Source organism: Labeo rohita, chromosome 7, assembly GCF_022985175.1.
Source record: "Labeo rohita strain BAU-BD-2019 chromosome 7, IGBB_LRoh.1.0, whole genome shotgun sequence".
Lineage (NCBI taxonomy): Eukaryota > Metazoa > Chordata > Actinopteri > Cypriniformes > Cyprinidae > Labeo > Labeo rohita.
In genome coordinates, this window is record NC_066875.1 from 3,841,615 (window position 1) to 3,858,559 (window position 16,945).

The 16,945-nt window shown below is 34.1% G+C and overlaps 3 protein-coding genes across 3 annotated transcripts; 1 reads left to right on the forward strand and 2 right to left on the reverse strand.

The window, feature by feature from the left end:
- Nucleotides 1-1,990: 1,990 nt before the first annotated feature.
- Nucleotides 1,991-5,156, reverse strand: LOC127169013 (histone H3.v1-like). Its single transcript, XM_051116211.1, has 3 exons — nt 4,951-5,156; nt 3,841-4,636; nt 1,991-2,475 (listed from the first exon to the last, which is right to left on the reverse strand). The coding sequence occupies exons 2-3, from the start codon at nt 4,621-4,623 to the stop codon at nt 2,260-2,262; spliced, it is 999 nt and encodes a 332-aa protein (XP_050972168.1). The 5' UTR covers nt 4,624-4,636; nt 4,951-5,156; the 3' UTR covers nt 1,991-2,259.
- A 91-nt stretch (nt 5,157-5,247) lies between these two features.
- Nucleotides 5,248-8,872, reverse strand: LOC127168416 (histone H3.v1-like). The gene is made up of 3 exons (XM_051115274.1): nt 8,828-8,872; nt 7,074-7,478; nt 5,248-5,368 (listed from the first exon to the last, which is right to left on the reverse strand). Exons 2-3 carry the CDS (start codon nt 7,457-7,459, stop codon nt 5,248-5,250), a joined length of 507 nt encoding a protein of 168 aa, XP_050971231.1. The 5' UTR covers nt 7,460-7,478; nt 8,828-8,872.
- On the forward strand, nt 8,772-16,716 carry LOC127169016 (uncharacterized). The gene is made up of 5 exons (XM_051116214.1): nt 8,772-8,867; nt 11,098-11,331; nt 14,005-14,187; nt 14,308-14,385; nt 16,344-16,716. Exons 2-5 carry the CDS (start codon nt 11,120-11,122, stop codon nt 16,486-16,488), a joined length of 618 nt encoding a protein of 205 aa, XP_050972171.1. The 5' UTR covers nt 8,772-8,867; nt 11,098-11,119; the 3' UTR covers nt 16,489-16,716.
- Nucleotides 16,717-16,945: the final 229 nt, after the last annotated feature.

Genomic DNA, 16,945 nt, shown 5'->3' on the forward strand with positions numbered 1-16,945 from the left:
TGAGATGACAACAGGAAATTTACTTTTTTTACTGGAGGAAGTGGTGTTATGGATTATCAGGGTTCCTGCAGATTTTCCATTTCAAAAGCCCATACTTTGACTCAAATTTCCAAACATCTTGATAGATTTTCAGACCATACTTAACATAAATGGTTCATAGAGCATCATTTTCAGCTTTATATTTGGTATATAGTACAGTCATCTGTAAATTTTATGTTCTCAGGGTTTTTTTAATTGATTTTCTCAAAGTGCCAACATATAGATCCCCTGAAATAAAATAAAAAATACAGACTTTTGCATGCACTCAGAAAACTTTTTTTTCTGCCCTCGAGAAACTATTCACATGCGCATGGGAATTTTTTTTGCATGCTTATGCATTACGATTTCTAAATTTTATATAACCTATTTCCTTTTTCCACTGCCATCTTACTATAAATAAAATGAGAGCATGGATGCACATGTATTAATATGAGACAAAAAAATTGGCTTTACCTTACCTATTAACTCTAATATCAAGGCCTTATGTCCACTTTAACACGTCCTCTGTGGCGGTGAAGAAACCATGACACTGAACGGGCTGATGGCATAAAATTTGCCAAGTTCAAGGGTCTATAAGAAAAAGACAGGTACTGTTAAAAAGTGTTCAAAACTTGGCCTTTGTTAGTCATATTTCAGGGCCTCAGGTGTCTTTAATGCACACTTTGTGGAAACCAAGAAACCACTGTGCAAAATGGGCTGATGGCACAATAGATGGCTCAGTTTGCATTGTCCTATATGCTATAAGTTCATTGGTTTCTGGTGCACACATAAAAGTCTATTTTTTATTTTTCGAAGGTCCAAAGTGCTTGTAACCTGCATTTCGCATGATGAAAATGTGCACCTTAAATTCATTCAGTCGTATTTGACAATCACAAAAGAGTTTAGTTAAAATCAGAATTAGTTAATTAGAATCAGCTGCGAAGAAAACACTTGTATGATAAATTTACTTTCATTAAATTCTTAATTTTCCACAAAAAACTAAACAGGGACAAAGGGATAACACAAATATTTTTCCATACTCTTTCTTTTTCAAGACCTGGAAAATACTTCGAATCAAATTCCATACTTTTCCAAACCCTGTAGGAACCCTGTGCATAGAATTTGTCTTTATATTTATAGTAGACATGCAAACATGCAATTTAAATATTTAAAGGAATAGTTCACCCAAAATGTAAATTTGCAGAAAATGTACTTAACCTGAGGGCATCCAAGATGCAAATGAGTTTGTTTCTTCATCAGATTCGGAGAAATATAGCATTGCATCACTTGCTCACCAATAGATGTAAATGGGTGCCGTCAGAATGAGAGTCCAACCAGATGATAAAAACATCACAGTAATCCACAAATAATCCAAACCACTCCAGTCCATCATTTAACATCTTGTGAAGTGAAAAGAGGTGTTTGTAAGAAACAAATCCATCAAGATGTTTTTCAAACTGCTTCTTGTGGCTAAAATGAGTCCATAATCAATGATATTGCTTCCTCCAGAGATAAATTTGTCTGAATCAGGAGAGAAATCTAAATTTAAACAAATATGTTGGTGGATTTTGATCTGAGATGACAACCGGAAATTGACTTTTTCACTGGAAGCACTGTTATGGATTATGGACTCGTATTTTGGCCTTTAACAATGCCTTAACAATGGATTTGTTTCTTAACTTAAGACGTTAATTGATGGACTTGAGTGGTGTGGATTATTGTGATGTTTTTATCAGCTGTTTGAACTCTCATTCTGACGGCACCCATTCACGACACTGGTGAGCACATGCTGGACTGCTACAAATCTAATGAAGAAACAATTTCATCTACATCTTGCATGGCCTAAGGATGGGTAAAGTTTTAGCCAATTTTAGCAAAATACAATTTTTGGGTGAACTATTCCTTTAAGTGCATAGACAAAAAGAAAAAAAAACAAATGCACAGAAAAATTAGACCCACAAACAAGAAAGGATAAATGTCAGAAAAGTTTAATATTTTTCAGCTGCCATATAAAATATGCAATGTCTTAGAATTACAGTGTTTTGTAGTACAATAAAATTATATATGTGCAAACATTAAATGAAATCTCAGTAAGACAAGAGACATAAAAATAAAGTGCACCACACTATTTTAACACTATCAGCTGCACAGTAAATAAAAAAACATTCAGTTTTCAAAACTAAAAATTACACTAGTTTAACTGCTACATTATGATGATACATTAAACTGGAGGATGATGTATTATGAGCATGTTTTTCTCTGAAGTCTCTCCCACACAGCAGCTCTGTGTTCAGGTGTCAGGCAGGGCTTGAGGAGCGTCTCAATGCTCTCCACTCTTCTTCTGAAACGCCCTCGGTCTCGGGCCATCTGCATCCAACAAGAGCCGTCCCGCGCTGCCCTGCTTGCAAAACTCCACGCCACTAGGGGGTGTACAGTTACCTTATCGCTGAAACACACCTGTAATAGAAGAACACACAAGCATGTTAAAGAGTACATAAGAGTTTCAATTTATCCCCTGACCACAGAAACCACTTGCATGTTAGTCATTCAGCATGAGTCATGCATCATGTGATATCATGAATTACAGAAAGTCATTTGATTACAAGCTGCCGTCAGCTGTTGTCATGGGAGGATGATTTGGTATTTTTAGTCTTATTAGATCAACCATAATCTATGACCAAACGCTGAGAAAATCCTATTCACTGATTTCATCTTATGGACATTTTATTTCTGGCCTGTTGCTCAATCTTTTTATTTTTTAAGAATTATGTATAATTCACAATATCAGAAACAGTTTTGTAAATAATATTATTAATTTATCAGTTTTTTGGTTCTGTTTATTTTGTCCGTACATACAAAATTTTGTTTCCCGTGCTGTTATTGTTAGCCAAAACAAAAACTATTAAAAATCAATAAGCTGAAAAAAAAAATATTAAAAAAGGTGGATTAAAAATATACATTTAAATTAAAATGATAAATATTGCCTAGAATTATGTATAATTTAGAATATTATAAATAATTTTAAATATTATGTATAATTCACAATACCAAAAAAATTGTATTTTATGTTTATTTATTATTTCATTACTGTTTATTTACTTATTCCTGCTAACTTGTATTGTTTTAACTAATTTAAGTAATTAATTAAAAACACTGTTGTAAATAATTTTTTATTTTAACAGTTTTTGGTTCTGTTTGTTTTGTCTGTACATATAAAATCTTATTTCCACTGCTGTTATTGTTAGTCAAAACAAAAACTATTAAAAACCATTTGTTAATTGAAATAAACTGAAATAAAATATAAATATTACATTAAAAACTGTTATTTAAAAATCATGAAAATTACAAATGTTACCTGGAGTTGTCTAATTTAGAATATTATACATTTATTTTTTTAATGTTTATTTATTATATTATTAGTCTAATTACATTTTACTATTTATATTGTTTAATTTATCTTAAATAGTGTTGTATAAAATATTTTTTACTTTTTTCTTATTCAGTTTGTTCTCTATACATCTAAAATTTTGTTTCAGTGTTGTTATTGTTAACTAAAATAAATGAAAAGTTGTTTTAACCATTAATTTAAATACTGATATTAAATATAAATATTAAATTAGAAATGTTGCCTTGACATTGTCTTGAAAAATTGAGTAAAAAAATATTAGTAATTAAAATGTGAGTTATTAAAAATTAAATTATTTAAAGTTAAGTTAAAGTCATAAGTTAAAATGAAAATGATAATATGATATGAAAACCTAAAATATGAACAATAAAAAATAAAATGTAAATAAATAACATTGATATCCATGACATTTTTACCTTCTTTCCACCCTCCTTTGAGTTTGGTCTTGGCTCACACTCTTCTAGTCTTGTATCTGGCGCAGACTGAGTTTTGCTCTGTGAGCAGGGACTTTGTTGATTTTGCTTTGCGTTTGTTCTGGAGCTGATGGACGAGCAGAAGCTCAAAGGGTTGTAAGGGTCACTGCTGTTGAGGAAGGATTCCCAAAGCTCAAGACTCTCTGCTGATGCCTCAGAGTCTCCTTCATCATCATCCTCATCAGACCATCCAGAATCCTCATCCTCATCCTCCTCACACTCCTCATCTTCTTCCTCCTCCTCCTCAGATTCTTCACCAGACTCCCATTCTGAGAACCCAGCTGCATCATCTTCCTCTTCATCCCAATCGATCACAAACAACTCCTGCTCATCAGCAGACTCCTTGTCATCAAGCTCCATAATGACCGCTGAATCTTCATCCTTGATTTCGCATCCAAAGCCCGGATGCTCCAAGGCCTCCACGGCGCTCTTCTTCAACTCGCCGGTCATGGTCATGTCTTTTCCCACACAGATGAAGAAAAACATCTTGGAGCTGAAAAGCTCGGTCACACTCATACAGAAGTTCACGACCCTCCGGATGACCTGCCACAGACGCACTCTGATCTTCATGATGGACGTTCTGCAATATTGACTAAGAGGTAGATTCACTTCAGGTGAACTGGAAGAAAGCTCAGGACTCATCTTAGATTGCATGATCAGAGCTTCCTGAGGTAAACCGCACTGATACGGCAATGGATGATGTGTGGACATGATGAAAGGTGCCATAATCACATTTAATCTGTAAAAACAAACATATGTAATAGTTTTAAAAACAGTGAAAGCCTCTTAATCACCCAGAAGGGTGTTGATTACATTGTTGCCACAACATGCTATGACGCACAGCAATGTGACAAGCCCTGCCTTTCATTACGTGCTGTGTACTAACAACAAAAACACCATGTTTTTACCATGTTTGCTTATTTAAAATGTACATACCATGGTTTTTGGACATTTTAACTAGTGTTTCACTAAATTGCTTAACGTATTACTTGTCAATCGAATACAAATACTTAATTTTTTAACATATCACGACTGTTTTGTTCAAAATCTTACCTTTGTGAGTTTTCTCAGCCTGTCGCTTGGCAGTCGCTCCAGTGAAGATTTGGTTTTCCAACGCTAACGTACTCAAAAACGCTATTTGAGCAATAAGACGACTTCAAGTCAAACATATACTCCATGATCGCTTTGTTCATCAACATCTCTCGCTCGGGTTGTATTTCACGTATCTCATTCTTCTGTGCTGTAAATAGAAATGCTGTCGTGAGTGACGGCGAGCGTTTATATATCATGTGATGACGTTAACGTGCGGGGGCGGGACTTGCGTGTTTCCCTCAACGCCTTACTGGGAAATCACGTAGTGCACGTTTCCCTACGTTTCGAGAAAGTCCAGTAAGTGGGCGGGGCTTGGGCAAAGCCTCTGAGCGTCTGGTTGAGACCGGATTGCATCAGACCCAAATATGGAAAGCGAAGCCTAGAACAAAACAATCTGTAATGAGAAACTGTAAACAAAACAAGGGGAGTTTCTTGGCGACGACATTTTCATTTTCAAGTAAAATCACCACGCAAATGGAAAACACTGAAGGTTGTAAACCAACCCTTCGTTTCCTTTGTACCGTAAAATATATTGATAACCTGTATAATATAGAAGTGATAAAACAGAATGCCTCATGACAGGTCAGAGTATCTCATAAATGACCTGTGACTAATATTGCTAACTTATGTTGACAGAAAACAGTGTCATACAGACACAAACAAAACACCGTAAGAGAGGTACATAACCTGAGTTATTAAAAATTAAAATTGAGTTTAAAAAACAAGAAAAATTGTTAAAAAAATTCTAAAATACTATATACTAATTAAAATTATAAGTTAAAATGAAAACAATAATGACATGAAAATCTAAAATATGAACAATAAAAAATAAAATGTAAATAAATAACATTGATATCGATGACATTTTTACCTTCTTCCCACCCTCCTTTGAGTTTGGTCTTGGCCAGGGGCGTTTCTAGGATATTAAAACATCCGGGGCTGATGCCAAAAAATCAGGGGCTAGTGGTGTTGGGTGGGAGCTCACATCATGCTCACATAAGATTTTGTTAGACACAGGTCGTTGAACCTGGATGGGGTCCAGGGGCATTAAACTGGGGGTTAAAGACCTTGTCACACTATGAACAATAGTAAATAGTAATCACTGCAAATAGCAAACATATCAAAGTATTATAACAAAATTGTAACTTTACAAAAATATGTTAGACAAATAAAAGAATAAATTTGAAGATGTATTTATAACTGCAGCAAATATATAGTTGCATGCAAAAATAGGGCCCTGTTTTTTCCCCCCAAATATCGTGGAATTTTCATTTTTCTGGACTTCTTTTTAATGGTTAAATTTAATTTTATTAATCAAAATGTAATTAATCATGTGTAATTAATTAAAATCATGAATCTTATATGATTTACTGTCAATTTATCATTATAAAGGTCAGAAAAATTACATGTTTTATTTTTTCTCACCTTACATTTTATTGTTACCAAATATGTTTTAGCATGTCTGAATGCATAAAAACAACTTTTATTTATTTTTAAAATAGCCTTATCAAATTCTGTGTTGTGTATTTTTTGGCAAATCAAGGGGATTTACTATTCAAATTTAAAACATGGAAAAAATATTGTGTGGGGAATTTGTATACATTTTTATTAATTAATAGTAGTAGTCGTACACTGTAAAAAACAATTTGTTGAGTCAACTTAAAATAATTTGTAACCTGGCTGCCATAAAATTTTAAGTTCAGTCAACTTAAAAAAAAGTTTATTCAACCTGAAATGTTAAATTATACTAAGTGACAGCTTAGATATTTGAGTTGAATCAACTTTAAGGCAGCAGGGTAACAAATTATTTTAAGCTGACTCAACAAATTGTGTTTTTTATTTTTTACAGTGTAGTAGGCACGTACATTATACTGAATGGTTAATGAAGTTAAACCGAACTTTTACTTTGACGGGTCGCTGTGAATACTAGTCAGATACTAGTCCATATCGCGACTTGATTTAAGTATAATTACCAACTTTTGATGAATTCATTTAAACTTTGACAAATTCCGTGGAAATCATATGGCCATACAAAAAAAAAAAACCAAACATTCGGGGCTGGAGTAAAAACATTCGGGGCTAGCCCTAGCGACGCCCCTGGTCTTGGCTCACACTCTTCTAGTCTTGTATCTGGCGCAGACTGAGTTTTGCTCTGTGAGCAGGGACTTTGTTGATTTTGCTTCGCGTTTGTTCTGGAGCTGATGGACGAGCAGAAGCTCAAAGGGTTGTGAGGGTCACTGCTGTTGAGGAAGGATTCCCAAAGCTCAAGACTCTCTGCTGATGCCTCAGAGTCTCCTTCATCATCCTCATCTGACCATCCAGAATCCTCCTCCTCATCCTCCTCACACTCCTCATCTTCTTCCTCCTCCTCCTCCTCCTCAGATTCTTCACCAGACTCCCATTCTGAGAGCCCAGCTTCATCATCTTCCTCTTCATCACAATTCTTGCTCATCAGCAGACTCCTTGTCATCTGTGACTAATATTGCTAACTTATGTTGACAGAAAACAGTGTCATACACACACAAACAAAACACCATAAGAGAGTTACATAACCTTGATATTAGAACAACAGCACAATCGACATGAACTCAACAACACTAAATGTAACATAAATGTGGCCTATCCACCTTTTTCTTTAACGCAGGGTGAGATTACATCAAATAGGGAATTCTGAGAACATTCTTTTGCAGTTTTGCGGTATAAATTAGTAACTTTATCTATATTTTGGTACTGTCAAACAATTATTAATTACATATATATTAATCACATCCAAAATAAAGGGTTTTGTTTACATATGTGTGTATACTCCGTAAAAAAAAATATTTTCATGTATTTATGTGTATGTATTTATATTCACATAATTGATATTATATATAAACAGAGCTGGGTGGAATACTTTGACACTAATTCCAAATGACATTAAAAATTATATTAAAAAATTGTAGTTAGTAACGTAATCCATTACATTACACATTATAAGTAATATAATCAGACTACTTTTGGATTACTTTTAGATTACTTTTGACCTAACTCATTTATCACATTGATTTAAATAGGATAATATTGTACCATATTACATAAAAATACAAGGAGTAGAAAAATGTATGCCATTTGTTGTTATTAACAACATGAAGTGCATTAAACATTGTTTTACATCAAGGTTTCTCAAACTGGTGTTTGTGAAGGAACTGCAGGGGGTTTCTGAATTTAATGAAAACAAATCAAAATAAAATCAATCAAAATAATAAAAAAAAAAAGACTAAAAAATGAAATATTTTATTTGTATTATCTGCAAATAATGTGTAATCATGTAATCCATAAAAAAGTAACTGTAGCCTGATTACAAGTATTTTAAAATGTAATTTAATCTAATTACAAGTACTTAATTTTTGGAATCTGATTACATAATCCAGAATACCTGTAATCAGTTACTACCCAGTTCTGGATATAAATATTTTTAATATATAAACATAATATATTTTTCTTAAATATATACATGCATATACATAATAAATTTACACAGCACACACACATATATTATGTAAACAAAAACATTTATTTTGGATGCGATTAATCAAGATCAATTGTTTGACAGCACTAATATCTATCTATCTATCTGTATTAAAATGATCACCTTAAAAACTGGCACACTTACTAGCATCAGCTGATTCATAAAAGCTGTTGACCTATTTTAGACATTTTTGTGACGTTCATGTAAAGCCCAAGGGAAGGGTTAACAGGCAATGTGATTATCCCATCTTGTGATCCCATTTCCAGCCATGAAAGAAGGTATTTTATTTGTGCAGGAAGGGTCGTATATGCAGACGCACTCACTCACCACTTCATTGCAGACACTGCTGGAGAATCTGCTAACCCCGGTAAGTGTTACAATTCTGGCATATAGAATTCCAAATGCGGAATTCTTGTGACTGTTTCTGAAAATTAAAGATTAGTTAAAAATGAAGGTTCTCTGTTGACATCTATGGTTCCACAAAGAACATTTAATATCCATGGAACCTGGAATATTCTACAAGTTTCATTTCATTAAAATCATGCTTTCTCTTTCTGAACTGTACAACTCTTTGTAATCTAGTTTTTTCATGAATGTGGTGATGCATTCCTTTGTTGCATCATGTGTTTAAGGGAAATAACATATACAGTTCATTTCTGAAGAAAAAATACAGAAAAAATATTACAGTTCTGATTTTAAAAGCACAACCTGATATTATTTATTTGAATAATGTAATAATAATTTATTTATATAATTGAATCGCATTGGTGTTGCATTACTTTATTCAAATGTCATGTTAAAGCAACTGTAGGTAAATATTTTATTTATTTATTTACTTATTTATTTATTTTTTAATTTATTACGGTTTGTAGTGCAAACAGTTTTACCATTTACTGCACTTCGATATTCTTCTCGTTTCCTACAGCAGCTTATGTTATGAACCGGAAGTCTAACACATTACCAAAAAAACAGCTTACTTCTGCATTGAAAAATAAGGTTTTTAGAATTTAATAAGAATTTAGGCTACTGCATGTCAGAGTCAGTCACACTTTGCTGATACGAGAATGAGAAATGCCTTAAACTGAATTCTATTTGTCGCAAAACTGTCCGTGATTACTCAAAAGTCCCTTCCAAATGTCCCAAGTCATTTCACTCGGCGACCTTCTTTGAAACGCCTCTCTCTCGGGCAGGCAAATGCAGCTCCTATTTAAATGGGGAAACATCAAATTCTCCAAAACTGTTTACCAACCTTACAATTAAATTTCATATTTGAAAACGATTGGTTCTTTCATTAAGAAGGCGGGGCTTCGGGGCATTCAAAACTCTACGAGTGACAAGGCTTGGGTATGTCTTTGATTACTCTTAACGGCATTTTTTTCGGTGTAAACTCTAAAATTAGATAACTCTAAAAATACATAAAGGCAAAACAAATGCTTAATGGCAAGCACGTTTAAGATTAGCCTAAAAGTTGTTGATTTATTAAATAATAAGCTGTTTATTCAGCACAATGAAGCTTCTCAACTATTAAAATGTGTAGCTGAGTTATGTGTGTTTTTTTTGCATTTGTTATTTATATATTTATTTATTTTTTGCTTACCTTGAATGCTTGGCTTAAATCAGCATTTGTACAGCTTTCCATCCACTCACTTACCTGTAGGGGGCTCCAAAATCACGAAAATACACAAAACTACATGTAGGTGCTTAAAATAATAGTTCACCCCAAAAAAAAAAAAAAAAATCTGTCATTAATTACTCACCCTCATGTCATTTCAAACCTGTAAGACCTTCCTTCATCTTCGGAACACAAATTAAGACATTTTTGAAGAAATCCGAGAGCTTTCTGATCCTGACAGCAAGGCTTCTACAAGGGTAAGGCACAGAAATGTAGTAAGGACATTGTTAAAATGGTCCATGGTCCATGGTCCAGAAGAATTGATGAATAAAGTCGTTATTTTTGTTTTATTTGCACGCAAAATGTATTCTTGTGACTACCGTTTTTACTATGTTTCTGTTCCTTGACCGTGGTAGGACCCTTGCTGTCCATGGAAGGTCAGAAAGCCCACAGATTTCATCAAAAATATCTTAATTTGCTTTTTTTGGAGATGAGCAAAGGTCTTACGGGTTTGGAATGACATGAGGGTGAGTAATTACTGACAGAATTATTATACTTGGATACTACTAGCTTGCCCTAAATTTCCATTTAATTTATGGATCAGTTAGAATGTGAATTCATAGACAAAATAGGCTACTGAATGTTTGCCTGTTCTGACTTCTTGGAAGAACTGATTTTTTTTTTTTTTTTTTTTGTGGAGATATTCATAGTATGAAAATGCTTTGATATTTGTGAGCTTCTGATTGCAATTGGAATACTCATCACACCTTACAATCATAATGCTGAGACATACGATGCGTCATGCACATTGTATTTGTCTCTGAATAAGATTTGTTGTTGTTGTTCTAAAAAGTCAGTGTAGGATTTACTTAAACCCTTTCCACTCAGAAATTGTTAGTACATTTTACAAAGAAACCATAATTCTTGCCATAAACTGACTAAAATAACTCAACCCTGATTTATCCCTAAAACATCTTTTTTACAGTGTCAGCTCATTATGTGTCCTGATGCCGTGGTGGTGGACTGTCGACCGTAGTGAAGAGTGTGAGAGCAGTGATATGGAGACCGGGCCCTCGACCCCCAGCGGTCCTGCTGTGGTGTTTGGCCTGCAGAGACTCTCTTTTGCCTACCAGGGCCTCTTGGAGATTCCCTATGACACTATTCTTCAGCAACAGGACACGCTGGAGGTTCTGGACCTTAGTTACAACTTGCTGGATGAGTATCCTTTTGGGAATCAACTGTTTTTGCCATGTGTGTAATATTATAAGGTTTTGTTTATATGTAAATATGTGGATTAGATATACACAAAAGACAGACATGAAGCTTTTATTAAAAAAAAAAAAAAGGTAAAACTTTATCTTTATTTTACACAAACTGCATGATTTGGAATATTAAATATTAAAACTAAATGATCCTTACTGACATATATATTCCATGAAGAATCTTTAAAAGGTTTTATTATTTCAGCGTGACAGCTGAAAAATAGCACATTTGCAATATATACGGCATATGTGTTTCTTATAGAGTATCGTATTTGATACACCAGGCTTTTATGGCTCATATAGTATGATATAGTGAGACTGTGGAGCTCAAACTCGAGGAGGAAAAACACCTTTATTCAGAACCATGAACTGAGTAAAAATATGCAGAGCAAATATATATATATATATATATATATATATATACAGTAGTTAACATTTGACATTTGAAGTGGATGAAAAACTCTCATCAGAGTTGTCTTATATATACAGTACTGTGCAAAAGTTTTAGGCCACTAGTATTTTCATCAGCTAAAAAACGGTTTAAAGTCAGTTATTTCTATCTTTTGCTGTAGTGTGTCAGTAGGAAATATCAGATTACATTTCCAAACATTCATTTTGCCATTAATTATAATAATCCATTGAGATTTTTGTTTGCACAAGGAGTCTGACAACAGCGAGTGCTCTGCACAGAGATCTGATCTCATCATCATCCAGTCTGTCTGGAATGACATGAAGAAACAGAACAAACTCAGACAGACTAAATCCAGAAGAACTGTGACAAAGTCTCCAGGATGCTTCAAGAAACCTACCTGCAAAGCTGCAGCACTGTTAGACGTTTTAGGCACTTGTGTAAAAATGCTGTAAAATGAGGATGCTGTCATAAATAGATTTTCTTTATCAATTACCTTCTATTAACTAAATGAAATCAACATTTGGTGCAACCATTCTTTGCGTTTACAGCAGCTTTTGCCCTAGGTGCACTTGTGCAAAATTTTTCAGGTAGCTTTGCAGGTAGAATTCTTGAAGCATCTTGGAGACGTTGCCACAGTTCTTCTGGATTTACTCAGTTTCAGTTTGTTCTGTTTCTTCATGTCATTCCAGAGACAGACTGGATGATGGTGAGATCAGATCAGTGTGGAGCACAGGCTGTTGTCAGACTCCTTGTGCAAACAAAAATCTCACTAGATTATTACAATTAATGGCAAACAGAATGTTTGGAAATGTAAACCGATATTTTTTACTGACACACTACAGCAAAAGATAGAAATAACTTACTTTAAACCGTTTTTTAGCTGGTGAAAATACTAGTGGCCTAAAACTTTTGCACAGTACTGTATAAGATGAAGTTCTGATTATAATGTACTGTAAATAAACATGATCTTGACAATAGTATAATGAATACTTATATGAAATTATATAAATATCAGTTGTCGCTACCAGTCAAAAGTTTTTGCACAGTAAGATTTTTTTTAAAATGTTTTTTAAAGAAGTTTTTTCTGCTCACCAAGCCTGGATTTATTTGATTCAAAGTACAGCAAAACAGTAAAATTTTGAAATATTTTTGCTATTTAAAATAACTGCTTTCTATTTGAATATATTTTAAAATGTAATTTATTCTTGTGACCAAAGCTGAATTTTTAGCATCATTACTCCAGTCTTCAGTGTCACATGGTCCTTCAGAAATCATTCTAATATTCTGATTTGCAGTTCAATAATTATTATTATTAATTATTAGTATTATCAATATTTAAAACAGTTGAGTACATTTTTTTCAGGATTCTTTGATGAATAGACAGATCCAAAGCTCAGCATTTATCTGAAATAAAAAGCTTTTTTAACATTATACACTATACCATTCAAAGACTTGGAGTCAGTATTTATTTTATTTTTTTATTTTTATTTTATTTTTTTGAGAAAGAAATACTTTTATGTAGCAAGACATTTGTTATGAGAGATTTCTATTTCAGATAAATGCCATTCTTCTGAACTTTCTATTCATCAAAGAAACCTGAAAAACTTGACTCAGCTGTATTCAACATAATAATAATAAATGTTTATATTAGAATGATTTCTGAAGGATCATGTGACACTAAAGACTGGAGTAATGATGCTAAAATTTCAGCTTTGATCACAGGAATAATGCTATTGTCAATAGTATAATGGATGTCTTAGTAAGATCATATTTGCTTAGTTTGATGATCAAAACTCTAGTTTCAAAATATATAATGCAACACAATACAATGATGACTGAGAGATGAACAAATAAATGTTCCTCAAAAGCCTGGTGATCATATTTGAGACTCACATTTCAACATGATACTCATGGATATGCAAGTCTTCTTGAGATTATTGTTATTTACTTTATGAAAATCAGTAACGATTTCATAAAGGAAAAACCACGAGTTGGACAATTATACAATTATAGTTAATTATACAATTACATTAAAGTGACTTTGTGCTAAAAAGTATGAAGTATCAATCGGATGACAGAAAGCAATGCTTTTATAGCAATGTTTTAAAATTGTTTAGCATTTAGAGGCCTTAGAAGTTTGCATAGGCTCTCAAATATGACACAGTAGGATATATAACGTTAACTTTTCATGTGATCGCCCTTAACTGAGCTGCTAACGGAACCCGGCTCTTTTGGGCGGTTTGGAGAAGCTCAGCACACTCATCCTGGACTGCAACAACTACAGCGCACATGTCAAATTCCCCTACATGCCCAGCCTCACCACCCTGTGGATCAACAAGAACAAAATCAGCAACCTGCCCATCATTGTGGAGGAGATCTGCTGCAAGTTCCCAAATATCAAGTGAGTTCATCGGCTTTCAGCAGTAGATACCCAGATATTGTAGATACTGTAATCAACTCAACCAAGAATATCCATGTTTTTTTACACTTCCAGTGATTTATCTATCTGCTTTTATTGTAGAATTCTCAGTATGATGAACAATGAAGCAGCGCCCAGTTACTTTAATGGAGGCAGTCTCACACAGTATATGGATTACAGGTAATCATGAGACTGTTGTAATCTAGTTATATATAACACACACACACACACACACACACACACACACACATATATATATATATATATATATATATATACGTATACATACACACACATTTTACTGTTAAAGGAGAAGCCCACTTCCAAAACAAAGATTTATATACAATGTACTCACCCCCTTGTCATCCAAGATGTTTATGTCTTTCTTTCTTCAGTCGTAAAGAAATTATGTTTTTTAAGGAGAACATTTCTGCCTTTTTCTACTTACAATGGACTGATATGGTGCCCCAATTTTGAACTTCCAAAATGCAGTTTAAATGTGGCTTCAAACGATCACAAATGCAGTTGTAAACGATCCCAACCGAGAAAGAAGGGTCTTATCTAGCAAAACGATTGGTTATTTACATTATATCAAGACAGTTAGGGTATGTCGAACAACTCTAATCATATTTTCTCCCTCAACTTCCAAAATCATTTCAAAATCATCCTACGTCACTGCAGAAGTACCGACACAGTCTTTGCAAAGTGAACACGCAAAGAAGATCAAACACCCTTAAAGGGGTCATCGGATGCTAAGTTCACTTTTTTGTTGTTTGAACATTAATGTGTGTTGGCAGTGTATGTACAAATCTACCCTATAATGATAAAAATCCATGCAGTGGTTTTTAATTAATCTGTAAAAATAATATCCCCTTTTTCAAATCGAGCCATTCTCAGATGCCTGTCGTTGTGGTGTCACATCCACAGAGGCCGCTCCCACAATAGTTGATTGACATAAGCGTTTTACCTCAGATCAGCTGTAACAGTCCACCCTCTCTGTTTTGATGCCAGAGCAGGGATGTAAGTTAGACAAGAATATCTCCGATTGAGCGATTGAGGTGTTGTGTTGCTGGATGTAATAATGAACATAGTGGTCATCATTTACTCCCGACATCTGAGCCGCTGAAGATGCAGTGGATTACGTTTGTTTGTGAAGTGAATGCACCTCCCGATCTACATATATCCATCTATGTTCGCGCGAACCATTCATGATCCAGTTCACTTACAGCAGAAGTGAGTATAAGGGTTTTTTAATGAATCTTTGCGATTGCCTTTTCTAATAATGTGCTAGTTAGCAAGTTTAGCAGCTGAACACGGCTAAATGCGGCTAAAGTAAACAGGCTCGTCACTCCACAGAGAAAAGAGAGGGGCGGGGCGAGCTGAGCTCATTTGCATTTAAAGCAGCCTCAACCAGAATGAGATGATTTTTGCAGAGCTGATTTTGGCAAGGTAAAAAGGATGTTGTTTTACACAACCATTGAGAATTTTTAACCAAAATATATTATAGACTTTTCATTAAGACCCTAAGGAATCATATCAACTTGTGGAAAATGGGCATCTGATGACCCCTTTAACAAAAAAAGGTAAAACAGCAAGATAGGACGATTTTGAAGTTGAGGGAGAACATGAGATGGGAGTTTTTTGATATACCCTAACTGTCATGAACAGGAACAAAAACAGGCGTAAGACAAGACGAGCGGTTGGCATTAAAAAGTATAGAAATTGTATTACTTTTATTAAAATAACCAATCGTTTCACTATTTGGGATAGTTTGAAGCTGCATTTAAACTGCGTTTTGGAAGTTCAAACTCGGGGCACCATATCAGTCCATTATATGGAGAAAAATGCTGAAATGTTTTCCTCAAAAAACACAATTTCTTTATGACTGAAGAAAGAAAGACATGAACATCTTGGATGACAAGGAGCTGAGTACATTATCTGTGGACTTCTCCTTTAACAAGCAGTAGGGTGTGCTGTCATCTAGTGGTCATGGCTTGCTAAAGCAGATTTCAGTACAGTCTTAATATGCTGTGCTATAGTATTTGTGTCAGTAAGTCAAACACTGAATCTGAACAATTCAGAGTACATACATTATATATACTATATTTTAATCCATCTGCTATATTTCTGTATGACAGGCAGTATGTGATAAGCCAGATCCCCAGTCTAGAGGTGCTGGATGACACAGAGGTGCAGGAGAAAGAGCGTGAAGTGGCCCGAAAGACCTACAGGATGCAGAGAATCAGAGAAGGCAGCAGGAGGAGGAAGGAACTTCATCGCTAACACTATTCATATCACACGCTTCCTCCAGGCCGCAGGCCAAGCAACTTATAATCAACAACAACCAAAGCACTCATTCTAGACTTCATGAGCTTCAAAGCCTGCTGACAGGAAGTGAATTTACTCATGCACCAGATCATCAAAAAATTACTGTCTTCTTTCTTTTTAGAACAAATAATATTTTTTTCATTTTTTGTTTTTGTCTAAGCTACAGCAAATAAATGTGAAATGACACCAGAAATATTTTTACTTCCTTCTTTTTTTAGAATATATAAGTTTAGAGAGATTTACAACAAAGAGAATTAAATTTGAAATAAAACATTTTAATGTGCAACCAGTACATAAAACAGAAAAAAAATTAAGAAGACAAAAAAATCTGATTGGACGAGACACATACAAAGCCACTTTAAAAATATTGCATGTAATTTGATTTATATATTAATGTGATAAGTTGCAGAGG

Excerpts from the sequence above, each read along its gene's own strand:
- LOC127169013 (XM_051116211.1), bottom strand. The coding sequence starts at position 4,623 with ATGGCACCTTTCATCATGTCCACACATCATCCATTGCCGTATCAGTGC. Across the intron at positions 2,476-3,840 it reads CAAAGGAGGGTGGAAAGAAG|GTGTGTTTCAGCGATAAGGT; the intron begins GTAAAAATGTCA and ends CTTCTATTACAG.
- LOC127168416 (XM_051115274.1), bottom strand. The coding sequence starts at position 7,459 with ATGACAAGGAGTCTGCTGATGAGCAAGAATTGTGATGAAGAGGAAGAT. Across the intron at positions 5,369-7,073 it reads AGACCAGGGGCGTCGCTAGG|GCTTCGCTTTCCATATTTGG; the intron begins GCTAGCCCCGAA and ends GTTTTGTTCTAG.
- LOC127169016 (XM_051116214.1), top strand. The coding sequence starts at position 11,120 with ATGCCGTGGTGGTGGACTGTCGACCGTAGTGAAGAGTGTGAGAGCAGT. Across the intron at positions 11,332-14,004 it reads AGTTACAACTTGCTGGATGA|GAACCCGGCTCTTTTGGGCG; the intron begins GTATCCTTTTGG and ends GAGCTGCTAACG. Across the intron at positions 14,188-14,307 it reads TGCAAGTTCCCAAATATCAA|AATTCTCAGTATGATGAACA; the intron begins GTGAGTTCATCG and ends CTTTTATTGTAG.